This window comes from Sturnus vulgaris, chromosome 2, assembly GCF_052056855.1.
Source record: "Sturnus vulgaris isolate bStuVul1 chromosome 2, bStuVul1.hap1, whole genome shotgun sequence".
Classification (NCBI taxonomy): Eukaryota; Metazoa; Chordata; class Aves; order Passeriformes; family Sturnidae; genus Sturnus; species Sturnus vulgaris.
The window spans coordinates 90,080,667-90,095,755 of record NC_142244.1 but is presented as its reverse complement, the minus strand read 5'-3'; the positions used below and the strand labels follow the sequence as shown (position 1 = coordinate 90,095,755).

Genomic DNA, 15,089 nt, shown 5'->3' with positions numbered 1-15,089 from the left:
GCTACAGAAAACCATTTTAAAAGGGCAAATAGAAACAAACTGGTTTTTTCGGAAACATTCTGGTGGAATGTAAGTGCCTTATTTATCACAAGTGCATAGTGCCCCATTGGCACCCTAGAGGATCTGAGATCTTGGTATTGGAAACTGCAAAATATGGGATGCAAGTTGTCTATAAGTTTCAGTTCTTCCTGGTACAACAGTAAGCCAGGTGGAATAACTCAAATATCTAAAGTAGACACCTATACTTACAAATGTGACTTATTCACTTCATATTTTTTTTTAATTCCTTTACAAAGGATTTCAAAATATTTGCATTTGGTCTCCAAGACAGACAAAGATAAAAGTATAAAATTCAAAATCTGTCACAGAACAGACATACTGTTTTTTGGTCAGATTGAGATATATCACCAATAACAAACGAATGAGAGCTGAAATGTAAAGTTAAAATACTTCTTAAATTGGAAATGCCAGGAAATACATGTGGAATTTTGGACACCAAGTGCCCTCTCCCCTGAATATTTTAGAAGAGACATGTTTTCAATATAGAATTTTTGTATTACCTAAAAGCCCTAAAAAGGCTAATTACACAGTGCAGTGCTAAATCTGGCCCCAAAATGCAATAACTTGTCCTAGTCTAAGAGTGAATTCAATGCAATTTTCACTATGAAGCTTTCAGTCACTTCTATTACATGAAAGTTATCCATTAAGAAATATACGTACTTGGATGAACACAGTGAAATATATAACCACAAGAGTGGCAGTGATGAATAAATTTTTCCTGGGGAAAAGATTCCTTGGAAGCAAGAATGCAAGAGAAAAGCTGCTGGCTCCTCGGAGGCCACTGTAAGAAATAATGAGTTGGTCTTTGAAGGTGAAAGGATATGTTCGGAACTTGTTACTGATGTAGAAGAGAGCAAATACACCTAGGAAGGGGGGAAAAAACCACAGTTATTATTAATCAAGGAGAAAAAGAAAATATTAAATATTAAAAGAAAAACAATGTCTTGGCTTGGAGAACTGTTGACACCCTGCGTTTTTTCAGTTTTTGTTTCCTGTAGCTTCTCTTTGACCAACTGCTAAACTTGGCTTGTGTGAAATATCTCCTATAAAATACTGTGGTTCCTAATGGCTTCAGGATTTAAATTCACTAGCACAGTTTAGGAGAGAGATTATGGGAAAATATTTACTGCCTATATTTATGTTGCATAATTTTCTCCAAAGTGTTCTGGAGAAAAGAAAAACAACTGGATGAGAGTTTTCCCTGTGCCTTCCCTTACAATGTTTCCTGCTCTCCACACAGTATCTGCCTAAAGTGTTTGAACAGTGCTTTATCAACAAGTCCTGTAGACAGGTTCACTGAAAGACAAAGAGTAATAGCATTTTAATTTTTAATCCTCAAGCTTATTGTGTCTCTAATTCTTTGTTTATTTCTCAAATTTCATTTTATTTTTAATAAAATTTAAAATTAATAAGAATCTATGGCTATGTAAGGACTGCAACTTTTCTTTATAGAGTACTTTTAGCAATTTGTTTGATTTAGTCAATCTTCTTCATCTTCCATAAGAAATAAGTACTATGTGGAAACCAATAAATTACTGACATAAAAGCTGACAAATGCTGATAATTACTGATGTTATTTTGCATAGCTGTCACTGACACTCAGATTGTTATAGGTAAAGCCAGAAGCAGTATCCTCTTATGTAGGCTGCTGGATCCCACTTAATGCAAGACCTTTTCTGGCTGCTTATAACTATGCTAGACATTAGGTACTCAGACTGAAACAGCCTGTGTGAGCTATCACCCTCAGGCCACTCCTCTTCATTCAAGCTTCAGACAAAATGATGATATCATTTTAATACACAAATGTGAGGTTTAGGCAAACCTCCAGGTGCCTTTAGGGCACCCACACTGTCGGGCTTATTCTTCTTTAAAAAGTTAAGCAAGTTAATAGTTGCTATAAATTTATTTATTGCAGAAGCACATTAGTTTCAAAGGCAAAAACAAAGCAAAGCAATGGTATAAAGCAAAGGCAAAACTGCAGTGGCAAAATGCACATAGAATAAAGCCATGGCATAGAGCACCAGCTATTCCTGATGCATGTTCTTTTATAGAAACTTTTCAACTAGCTAAGACATAAACTCGGACCACTACTTAACCTATTAGAATTTTCGTTTTTTAGCACGCCAGGTTAGGTATAGACTACGTGCATGGCCTATTTTGTTCTAACTGAAAAATGCAAGCAATATTTTTAACTTTATTATGTCTGAAGCTAGGTTCTTGGAGCCTTTAAGAAAACACTGGTATGTTTTTCAGCCTTTACTAGAACATGTACTACTTCTCTGGCATCTAAGACCTTTTACTTACTAAAAGTGCTTAAAACTTATTCCATTTACTTACTTACTTGTTTACTCTATTTATTCACTTACTTATTCTATCCAAAGACTTTAATTCAATCCCTGCACTCTGACTTCTCTCTGAAGAAATCAGAGAGACTCCTGACTTACTGACTCCAACACACAAATTCAGCAGAAAATATTTTTGGCTTTCCTCTGGAAAGCTCTAGCACTCCCCTTGGTGTCTGAGAGAAGGATGGACATGTGGCTGGAAAACAGCTTTTATATAAGGAGAGCACTCTTTCTGTCTTAACTGGAAGAATGTTTTGAAATGGACAGCAAGCCTTTAAAAATTTAGAGGCCACACTTGGTCCAGATATGTAAGATAGCAAGAAAATATGTAATTACTTTCTTTTAGACACCATCTCCAGAACACCAACCACCAGCCTTCTTACTCCTTTCCTCTTTTCAGCATTCCTTTCAACCAATCCTGGACATTAGGAGAAGATAAGAAGTTGTGTCCCACAGTTTGTCTGACATTATCTATAAACTGCCCTGCCCATGCTAAAGGAATCCCAGTCTCACAGGTCAGGGAATTATAGACCTTTGCAGGAATGGAACAAACCATGTGCAAAAATGGAGTAATTTAATATGGGCACTACTTTTTAGCAGTTTGAAACTTTAGACCTGACTTGTAGCATAGTGCTATCAGCCCACATGGGGTATAAGTCTTTGTTCAGTTATCTATCAGTGCTAATTTTCACCTTCCTTCTTTTTCTATGCCTCCAGCTCTCCTGGCCCAGGACCTGTAGTGTTATAGCACTGGAAGTGTGATGATATACATTATCTAATTTGTAAGTTAATGACAGTGTGTGGTGAAATTATTACGAGGTCCACTTACCCAAGGAACATATAATAAATTAAGATATAAACATCTCTATAAGCATAATGATGAAAATACTTTAATTTTGCTTTAAAAATTCCATTTTCACCTAAACATAAAGTCTATGCTTGGAGATTGGCATTCAGATTTCTGTGGGGCTTTTTCCCCTTTTTCTCTGTGTGTAGATTTCTGAAATTTGCTTGTCACTAATATAAACCCAGTAAATTTGTTGTTAAACCAATTGTGCCATTCTCCACAGACTTTTCTAACAGCTTTTTACCAGAGTTTTTCTCAGAGGTGCAGAGAAGATTGTCTGCAAAAGCTGACTTACTCAGTGTCCGCCAAATGAGGCAGAAGAGCAGAGTGAAGCAAATGAAGGCCCAGTTCCATTCGTGGTTTTTCCCCACTGTAGACACTCCCATGAACACAAAAATCAGGGTCTCACTGATGCTGCTTAGCATCTTCATGAAATATTTTATTGTAGTATAAGAATTCTGGGAAACATTCTCCTCCACGTATTTTTTCATCGTCACCGCACATGCTGTCATCCTATATCAAGCAAAACATCAGAGATCAGCTACAACCTGTACTTCTTTTCAGTTAAGGGCAACATCAGCCATCATTACCTCCACTCTCCATCACCAGATTCTGACCTCATAACAAGAAGCATTTTGTTTCTTCAGTAACATTAGCTACTTTAGATAGAAAAGCATCTTCATTAAGGTTTGTAAACAAATCTGTTTTACAGGATAAAGGAAGCAAGCTAGTCAGCCTTTCTGACAAGGAAGTGAGGGTATCACATACCAGTTCAAAGTCCATTTTATCCTGAATGCCTAACTTGGAGCCACCAAGCACCAAATATTTGTCTCAAACAGCAGGCAGGTCGGTTTTGTACCAGCCTACAAGTGGATCAGCTAGAGAGACATAACCTGCCTCTTGGTGACATTCTCCCTTGAGGCTGCAGTGGCAGATTATGGCAGTCCCATGCCAGGGCCATAGCTCCCATGGCTCCCTGGCAGATCAGCAGTGCCAGGGCAAGCTTCAGGACTCTGCAACCACGGTAGCCCATTGTGGCACAGCAGGAGAAAATTCGGTTATCCTACAGAGGTGTCCTTCTCCCTTTAGTTACTTAGGGTGTGGGGAATGTGCCTAAAGAAGCAAAGGGGTGTTTTCTTTTCCACTTCTTCACTTTTTATGAATACTAGAGCATGCATCAGAGGCATCAGCACCCACTCAGCACAGACACTGGTGACAATCACACGGAGCAGCAGCCTTTGATCAGCCCTACTGAAGGGGATTCCCTGTTCCACTCTACATTTTCCACGGGTAATACACAGATTGAGTGCTGTGCTTCTAACATATTCCATCACCTATCCAGTTTCTCCTGATATGATTTTAGTCTCTGGGGGCTTCTTGTAATGACATTTTTCCAAACTTGTGAATTCAGAGAGTGATGACTGTTCATTAAATAACCTTCCTCTAGTTTCAGTTCATTTAATTTCCTCTGAAGAAATCTCAAGGGTATCCTGGTGGAGCTGAGTCATTTAGCATGTCCAAGGACACTCCAAGACAAGGCCATTAGGCATTAATGATTAATACTGTTGTCTTTCAGATACACATACATAATAGACTTTCATGATCCAAGTGAAAAATGAATGAATCCTCAATAATTCAGAAAGGTGACAATAAGTTCCCATCTCTAAAACAAGCAATAATTTCCTTAATGAAGCAGTAAGAATAATAAATCCAACTTACATTAACATTCTCATATTACTAAGAATTTCAGAACTCCTACGAAAATAAGAAGTAAAAGAAATAAAGAGCTATGTAGTCTAATGCAAGCAATAGGTGGAGAAGCAGTATTTTGGGCAGTGCAAGTAGGAAAGGGTCCATATGGGATTACTGCTGCCTGCACAGTAGATCTAATCCTGCTCAACTAAAGTTGCCAGTCACCTCAATCTGAGCATATGCATTGGGTATACAAAACATAGTACAAGACTCATCTGCTTTGTCTAATTGCTCAAGATAATCTATATCCAGTCTAACAACTTATTTAACATGCTTAAATATTCAAATACTGCTTCCCAGGGCCATCCTGCAAAGGTTGTTTTTAAAAAGGCAATTCTGCTCTGAAGCTGAATAACCCAGGGTTCTTCAGCCTGGAGAAGAGTAGGTTTCAGGAACACCTTACTTAAATATTTTGACATTTAAAAGAGATCTCCAAGAAAGATGGGGACAAACTTTTTAGTAGCACCTACAGCAATATGACAGGGGATAATAGTTTTAAACGAAAAGATTTAGGTAGATTTAAACTAGATACAAAGAAAATCTTTTTTACAATGAGAGTGGTGAAGCACTGTAATGGGTTGCCCAGAATAGTGGCAGATGCCCCATCTGTAAAAACCTTCAAGGCCAGTTTGGACAGGGCTCTGAGCGAGCTGATCTAGCTGAAGATGTCCCTGCTCACTGCCAGGGCATTGGACTAGATGGCCTTTAAATGTCCCTTCCAACCCAAACCATTCTGTGATTCTATGAAATCAGAGCTCCACAAGTTGAGGTGAATAAATGTACCTGTCCAGATATCAGCAGCCATATGCTCGTATTTGTTAAATTTAACTGGTTTGCCCTCTGTAAAGGGAAGCACGTTCTGGAACATGAGGTCCTCCAAGATCCATCATGAAAGCTCAGAGCCAGTATAGGCCATGCAAAGCTGCTGCTACCCACCAGCTCTGCACTGAGCCTGCAGCAGCCAGCAGAAGCATTCAGCAACATGAAGTCTCCATCTCTTTATGCTTTACCCTGCAGATGGGATGTTTGATGTGGTATCCTTGAAAGTCACTTCCCAGCAGCTTTTTCCTTAAGTCTCTCACTTCCATCCCTATTCCTTCCTTTCTCTTCCAGCTCCTTTCTTGCTGTCATCATCTTCCATTCTCACAACTCTCACCTTTTCTGCATTTACTCCAGTCAAGAATCTATTAGCTTTCTCTCTGCAGCAGGCACCCACGCCATCACATACTCTGAGGAACATGTCCCCAGCAGTATCAAGCTATCCTGACCACAAAAAAAAAATGAATGTCAATATTCATATATGTGACTGTAAGTATGCATGCGTAGGTGATGTTCTCTTTTTTGCCCAGTTTCCATCCCAGTGATACTATTCAAATGTAATGTAATTCCAGTAAATTCTGTTAGAGATGATATTCACAAAGAACTCAGATGTCCTTTTGTAGGAAGACAGATAGAGATGGTTCTGAAAGCAGACTCACTCCTGATAAATTGCAGCTGTGCCAATTACCAAAGAGTGGGAACAGCCTTGCCCTCATAGCTATGGATGGGAGTTTATTTTATGAAAACGAGTATGAAACTGCATGAGGGGGAAGCATTGAAAAGAATGAGGCAAGAGAGAGAAGCAGCAAGCAGAGACATTGCTTCACCAAACAGAAGAACTGAAAGAGCATTTACTAAAGCAGCAGTGGGAGCTAGAGACAGTATTTCTATTATTCAATACAACATGTTTATTTTCTGGCAAAACCTATATGTTGTGTTTGTGAATTGCAGTTTTAATCTTTGTCAATATTCCATAGGCATTAGTATGAAAGTTAACTCCATAGGCATATGTATAAAGACATTGATGGTGCTTGTTACTATCCCGTAAGTATAATACCTTTGATGATTTGTAATGTAGATTTGGGGAATGAATCAAGGTTATTACACAGATGCATTCCAGAGTTAGTGGAATCTACACAAGGGATACTTGCACCACGTTTGCAAGGGCCCTGTAGAAGGATGGTAGACATGGCATTTATTTAAAAGAAAGGAAAGGGGGAATTGTAGGCACACAGTTTGCAGTGACTGGGAATGGGGCTATGGCTGAGCCTCTTCCCTAATGGGCTACAACTGTGTAGGACAGGTGAACAGTAATGAAGGTAAAGAAACATGGAATGCTGAGGTGTACTGACCAATCACAAAAGGGGAGAGAGGGGACACTGGTGTAATGCTTGTAAGACAAATGGTATAAAAGTGATGATGCTCGAAGCCTTCTTTGGTGTCAGTCATACCTCCTTTGTCATGCTTTCTTATGTTTCACATACCCATTGCTTTATGTCTCTCTAATAATCTGATGGTGAGGCTGCTTAGAAATAAATAGAGATAAACTGATGTATTATCAAATCATTGTCTCCTGCTGCTGATCTTATCAGAGATAGCAGGCAGATAGTGGCAGCACTGGCCACTTTACCCACGACTTGCAGTACTTTTGCCAACACTCCTCAGTAGCATGTCTGTGCCTACGCTGACTTGTGGGTTTGCTTTTCCTAGTTACCACAGCATTTTACAGACCTCTAAAAAGCTGTGCACTGCTTCTCTAAGCCAGAGACTGAATGCCTATGTTGTACCAACCTTGAGTGAGCCACCACAAAAGAATGCCAGTTTCTCAAAGAGATCATCCAAGTAAGGAATACTCACGCCAAAATGCCAGAGATGTAAAGGGTTTCAGCAGACAAGTATGAGAGGTAGCTGAACATGAAGACCAGCAGGGGCTCAATTGAAGACACGTTGTGGGTGAAACGAGTCATGAATGCGGAGACAAATCCAAACACGATGCCAAACAAGACTCCACCCAGTCCCACCACGAAGAAGCGAGCAAAGCCAGCAAAGATATCGATGGATTCAATTTCTTCATACCTATGCATCTGGGTGAAGGCGATGAAGATGTTATACAAAACCTACATGTGAAAATAAGAAGACAGCAGTTAAGCATCTTTCTGAACCTGATAGGCTTACTCATTTCATAGGTGAAACAATATGTGTATGTTTCAGTGTCTATGTATCCCAGAAATTGCTTTTTCTGGGATAGATAAGACAGAGCAGCAAAGTAACAATTGAAATCTAAATCTCAGCTGGCTTTTAACGAGTCCCAGAAATAAGTGTCTGCTAAGTGTCCTGAAAAAGAGGGGAAAAAAAAAAAAAAAAAGGTAAATCGCTGTGGAATATAAGTCAATTACTGGGGGACCACATGCCATTGAATAATAATTTAAAAAAAACACTCTCTTTTTTGGTTTGTTTGACAGTTAATTTTTGGTCTTTGTAGCAGAGGTTAAAAGCCTATCCAGGTATCTTAAAAACCTCAGGCTCTACCCTCCAAGTTCTCCTTCTGATTCAGGCTGGGGCAGGGACTAAGAATCACATATTCAATTTAAATCCCATGTAGTTTGTCTATAGGATCAGTCAGTAGACTCAACCAACTTCATTAGATGCATGTGGGAATGTTACATGTTTTTCAATAGTACTTGGCACATAAAAAAATCACACAACATCGCTGGGAAGGGAAGGACCTCGGTTTCATACTGTCTCTAGCTAGGTAACAAAAGCCTCTCTATCATCATATATTTAGAGTTTGATGCCACTTAACCATCTCCTCAGAGAACAAACTCAAAATATGAACCAAATACTGTGACACTCTAAATGTTCTAAAGACCCTGCACATTTACACATTTTGACTAGAAAGCCTGAAGTTACAAAAATTAAAAAAAAAAACAGATTAGAAGAAAGGTTCAATTTAATGCAAACTATACTTTTATATAATGTATTATAAAATTTGATCTGTAAAAATAATATCTTAGAGCAGAAAACTTTACCAAGCTTCTATTATCAATAATTTCTATTCTGCAGAAACTCTTAATGAAAAATTTTCAGCATATTCCATTTTCATTCATCTTTTAGAAACTAATAGAAAATTTCCAGAGTGTTGTAGTAATAAAAAGGCCTTAGAGGTTGCTGACAATCAGTTAATATTAAGTCCTGTCATATCTGTTTACAGTGAGTGTGTAACACATGAAAATCACCTTTCAGTTTTGAAGAAAATTTGGGAAGCAACTAAAGACACCAGCTCTCCAAAATTGTTGCTCTAAAGCATTAGTTCAAAAACAATAAATAGACCAAAGTAATTTGCATTTTATGGTTTTCTTTGGTCTTTCTTCTTCATCCAGTTAATTCCAGAAGGTTATTAAGAAGACTAAAGCAGGTATTTGCAGGTAGAAGAGTCAAGCTCATTAAGATAATAATTACTGCTCAGCTACTATCTAATCTTAAATTGCTGCTGGGGATGTATAACCTTGAGCTGTCACACAGTCTGTTCTCCAGGAGGCTCACTGCTAATAGTTCTGGGAGACAGACAAAGCCAAACAAAATATTTCATTTAAGAAAATACCCAGAAGTTCTTTTTTCTAAGGCCAATGTATGAAATTTGTCTCTTCAGTGGTGGATAAGGAAAAGAGTTCATGTCTTCATAGTAAGCAAACCTCACCCTACCAACCTTATAGCTTTAAATTTCAGAGCCTGTTTTGTCTCTGTTTCCCTTTCTTGTAGACTTTGACCTCTTCCTAAGACTTGTGATTCTTTATAAATGATACCACAATATGATTCTCTGCTGACAATGATGAAAGATTCTCAGCAAATGACTTAAGAATTTTTTTTCACTTTTCTAGTTCCCAAAGTACCTATATGATTTAACTGATTTGGCATAAAAATGAAAATTATGGAAATATGACATAATTTATATTTTTTTTGTAATATGCTTTGTGGGAGCAAACTGTTCTGTACCACAACCTGCACTGTGTCATGTAAGTAAGGCTTGGCTACGCTACATTGCAGTGTTCATGGCAGTAAATCAATTACTAGAATTCTTTATGTATTAGGAAAGCCTGAATCAGATTAGGAGGCTTTTGTTCACACAAAACAAAGGGATGGATTGGTAGTAGTCTCATGCAGCAGCTCTGAGGACGTCATGCTTTGGGCTGTTTGGAGAGGATTTTGTACCACAGGCAGTTCTTAGAAACAGGGAGAGGAACAGAGAGTATGACCCTGTTGCCACAGGGAACTCCCCAGGGACTGCTCCATGCTCCAGGTGTCTGTGCACAATTACTGCACATACAATCCACATCAGAAGGATTGGAAGAAGAGATTTTAAAGTGACTGCCTTAACCACTGACACAGGCTGTCTTGATAATTCTTTCTTACCACACTGCTAATTCTTTCTGATCCCTGCAGTTGTTTTACTCTAAGCACAGTGGAACAACTTCTACAGCAAGAGCAGAGAATATCTCTATCCTCCTTTCTAGCATCCAAACCAGTGGTCAAGTCTTTCTCAATGATGACAAAGAGGCAATTTCAAATCTCCTCAAATAAAAAAAAAAATTACTTAGGTCTTTAACAGGTATTAGATTTAACAGTTCTGCTGCATACAAAGGAGAGAGGGTTCCATTAGAGAATACAGCCAATGCTACTCATTTTGAGTACAGCATGATATATAGGTGTTCTCAGTATTTCTAAAATCAAGCCTCAGAGATGAAGCAGTCAGGGAATATTCCATTTCCTGATGCATACAGGTGCTCAGCTCCTGTTTAGAAACAAAATTGTCTGTGTGTGTATGTAGGAACAGAGCTTCAGATGGCTGAAACACTTCAAACTGTTTCACTTCACAGCAAAATCAGGGTATTCCACCTGAGTTCAGGCTTGAATAAGATCTGCACTGGATTTATATTTATTTTGAACAGGGCTTTGAAATTCCACTAATGTATGATGTATTGTAGGTCCAGCCCTGTTGCTGTCTGAACTATTCTGATGCTAACAGCCCAATCAGAAATAACTGGGGAAAGAAGCAATTAACAGGACTCAGAACCTTCTTTTTCCATCCACAGATATGGCTCTACCAAGGAAAATAAGAAAAGGTATCAATGGGCAAAAAGAGTAAATCATTTACTTTTCTCCAACTCCCTTAAGGGGAAGTAATAACTTCTAGATTATAATTTTAGTTCTGTTATTTTGTAATATCTTTTTATATACCAGGATATTGAACTAAATATAGGAGACAGAGCTATTGGTGCCCCAAAGGTAACACACAAGTTCAACAAAACTCATACCAGTTTTTCCTGCTGGGGAAAAAAATGTTTAAGCTGATAAGCAGGCTGGAGAGAACCAGGGGATATCTGTAGTTAAACAATAAAAAATTATGCATGCTTAATATATCTTGGTGATATTATCTTTTTTAAACACTTAGAGTTAACTCAAATGAAACTGTTAAGAGAGAAAGAGAAGGAAGTGGTAAGAGAAGACACCCAAGATAAATAGTTTTAAAATCTTGCAAAAAAGTAAGTGGGATATCAGAGAGGAGAAAGTCACCTACTGGAGTCCGTTCAGGTGACAAATACTTGAGTCTTCTTAAGCATGAAGCCAGGTAGAGATTTTGAAAGCTCAAATGCCCAGAAAGGGGATGAATGGTGGTGGATGCAGAGATGCAATAGCAGGAGGGGACAAACTGATGGCAATGCAGCTGCTCTGAGATGAGCCCCAGAGATGAGAGTGTGTGGGGCAAGGAGAACTCTCAGGGGTGCACCCAACATACCCCATGTACAGCCCTTTCATCTCGGTTACTAACACACCCAGTGCTGCTGGGCAGTGCCTAAGTCCACTGTTTGAAAGGCTTTCTGTCACTGCACGTTCATACCCTAACAGGATCCTGACTGAAAGCTCAGGTAAATACCATCAGGAGCTGGACCCACATGATAAATAGCTGGGAGAAAAGGAAAGGCAAGGTAGCGAGCCCATTAAAAAAACAAAAAAAAACAAAAAAAAAAAACCCAAACAAAAAAAAAACCAAATTAAAAAAAAAAAAAAAAAACAAAAAAACAAAAAAACAAAAAAACACCCCAACAACATGAAACAAGCTCTTCCAGTGTGAAAAAGAGGTATTTCTTTTTTGAGGTCAGTATTTGAAAGAACGAAAGAGATAAGTGTAAGAGATAGAGGTATGGGGGATTTTTCTGTTACAATTGTAGCACCCAAGTAGCTTGAATGTAAATTAAATTGCACTTGCCCCACAGTTGTACATCAGCCCTGTATCTCTGATGTCCAAGTGGAAGGATTCGTGATCCTTAGACTGTGGCTGCAAGAAGTTACTTTGCTTCTTTTCCTTTTCTCAGTGCTCATAAACTGCACTTCTCCCATGAAGCCTTTCAGCAGTGAACTCTGTACAGATTTTACAAGTCCGAAGTGGGCTCATGTATAGCAGTATCTGAGTAGCTTTTATGTGTTTTAGATTCCTGCGATTTAAATTCTGTAAAGATCTTATCTAGTGGAATTCCTTAACCTGCTGTTAACTTGTACCACATGAGCAGTCCTGTTGGTTTCTGAGCAATAAATTTCCTGCTTGAAATTTCTTCCTTGAAAAACACGTTTTAAATGTTCTTGTCACTTCTGCTTACAGCTACGATTTCAGTTTGCTCCAATTTTAGCAGAACTAATGAGATAAGGGGGGGAAAAATATTAGCAAAAAGAGCTGTGTAAAAACACTCTTCTATTATAAACAAAAAAACCAACAACAAACAACAACCACCAAACAAATCTCTCTTCTTCAAGAAACATTGTTTCTGGGTATTTATGACAAGACAGCCAAAAAAGGCAAACATTTGTCAGATGTCAATGTTTTTACTGATAGAAACAGAGTTATGCAAAGCTCTTAGTGGCATTTGGAATTCCTGTCTAAGGTCTCTGGTGATATTTCTGGAAGGGGCTGGAGGATAGAATGTGGCCTCCAGAGGTTATCCACATCTGATTTGCCTTTTTTTTCCAGAGGACTCTCTCAGGTATATGACAAAGTAGGGTCTCCTGCATTTCTACCCTTGCTGCCTTCAGTCCTTAAGCAGTAGAATTCTCTGTTTATTTGCTTGCACAATGTCAAGAACATTCCAAGGTCCTACACTGATCTGACCAGGAAAATCAGTTGTAGCTTATCCATTCATTCAGTGAATGCAAGAGCACATCTCACACATATGTGTGTGTTTCCCTCTTCCAGCATCTCTAAAATACATGGTTTGGAAAGAGGTAATATATCATTTTTGCCTACACTAAAAACTCTTGCATGCAATTGCGTAGAGTATCCATAAAATAACGTATTAGGATCTCCTTTGAGCTGTTCTTTTCCTGTGCCCAGTGACCCTACAAGCCACAAGAGTCCAAAGAGGGGAAAACAGGGAGCAGAAAGAAACTCACCACAGTTATGCCATCATTTAGCAATGACTCTCCAAAGATCATCATGTAAAGCTGCTCATTAACAGAGGCTTCTTCAAAAACTACCAGAGCTGCCACGGGGTCCACTGCTGAAATCATGCTGCCAAAGAGCAAGTTCTGCAGCAGGTTCAGGTCAGTCAGGCCGAAGGCTTCAATCTGGCAGACTCCATAGAGGGAGAGGCCAATCCCAAATGAGTTTAGCAGAGATCCCAGAACAGACCACCACAGAATGGATCCAAGGTTTTCAAAAAATGGTCGAGTCGGCATGAAATAACCCTCCTCCAGAATAATGGGTGGAAGGAGATACAAGAAGTAAATACTAGTGTTCATCACTGGTGGAGATTTGTGATGGGAAACAAAGATGATTGCTCCTACTAGTGCTCCAATGGCAATCAGGATGCAGCTTTCAGGCATAAGTCTTGGTAATCGGTGAAAGATATGGAAACCTTGAATAAAACATTAGGCAATTATTCAAGTTTAAATTAACCTGATGTCAGACAATTGTCTTGCCTGTGTTTGGACACTTTGTCTTCAGACAGACAGTTTTGTTCTAAGGATTGTGAAGGTAAAAATAGGCAGTACTGTTCCCTTCAAAACTAAACATTCCCATGCTTGTATCACTAAAGCAAGGCAAGAGTTTGACCATGAATTTCTTCTTTTCCTGCTGCCCAGCTCCTGATTGGTGAGCAAGCATGCCTGAGTTTAAGTTCCACTTCTGGGAAGGCAGAAACTTCTTTGAATGATCCTCCACAATTTGGAAAGAAAATATTCTTCAAGAATCCTTACTGCCCACCTGCTACTCACCTAGTCACTACATAAGGAACTATATCATACTGTGAATGAGATGTGCCTGTACTAAAAATGCAGCATTTTTTAAAATTTACGAGAATGAGGCCAACTAAGAAACTTTAAATCCAATGTCTGTGACTCCATGCTTGAAGCTAGGTCAGCCTTCATCTTGCAACTCTAGAAGGTTCAACCATGACAGTATTTCTGTGACCCTTGAATTATCAGTCTTCAAAAGCAAAGGAACATAAAAATATTTTAATGAAAGTTTCAATAATTTTTTTAGGACACTACTTTTTTCTTTTTACCAAGAGGTATGTTTATAACGTAACTCTACTCATCTGCTTTTTAATTTAAAAGTCTTCTGTCAGTCTTGCAGATAAGGGGATTGTTTTACCTTTCAAGATTCTGGAACTGTGTCCCACCCTTAAATCTTGAAACCCAGAAAGAAGATAATACCTGAAGAAAACACTGACAACTTTAACAGTTTCGAAATCTTCTTCCAAGGGTCACCAGATTATTCAGACTAACTCTTTCTTCCAAATATATTTAAAATCAACAGCGCCACACTTTTCATCAAAAAATAATATTATTTGAAAACTCCACCTGGCAGGCATCATACAGTTCTTCTAAAGTATCTATTTCATGTTCAAAACAAGAATATTGTGTAGATGTGCCATGTGTCAAGTCCTGTGCTATTATGGATGATAAATAAAGAATTTGGTAAATATATTTACTATTAACACATTCTACTGATGCCATAACAAATTTTATTTGTGAAAATTTTGATTGTTATCCTACCAGTGAACACATTTGTAAGAATCATATTGAGGGCATCAGCTACAATGAAACTGGTAAATTATGGATAGTGGTAATGATTTTTGTCAGCTGGGTGACTATGACAAGAAAAATGTTTATCTTCAGGCCACCTCCAGAAAAAACACCAGTCTCACCTACCAGCTTGTTCTAAGGAAAAGTTTGAAAATCCCACAGAAAGATCAAAAGAAAAGGGAGATTTTACG

General features: G+C 38.5%; 1 protein-coding gene across 2 annotated transcripts in view; it reads right to left on the bottom strand.

Annotated features, from left to right (window-relative positions):
- SLC9A4 (solute carrier family 9 member A4) overlaps positions 1-15,089 on the bottom strand; it is a 34,381-nt gene that overhangs the window by 17,805 nt on the left and 1,487 nt on the right. For both annotated transcript variants that reach the window (XM_088160066.1, XM_088160065.1), the window contains 4 exons: positions 13,264-13,727; positions 7,681-7,940; positions 3,548-3,765; positions 721-923 (listed from right to left, as the gene is read on the bottom strand). In XM_088160066.1, coding sequence (XP_088016192.1) covers positions 721-923; positions 3,548-3,765; positions 7,681-7,940; positions 13,264-13,727 — 1,145 coding nt within the window. The remainder of the gene's footprint in view (positions 1-720; positions 924-3,547; positions 3,766-7,680; positions 7,941-13,263; positions 13,728-15,089) is intronic.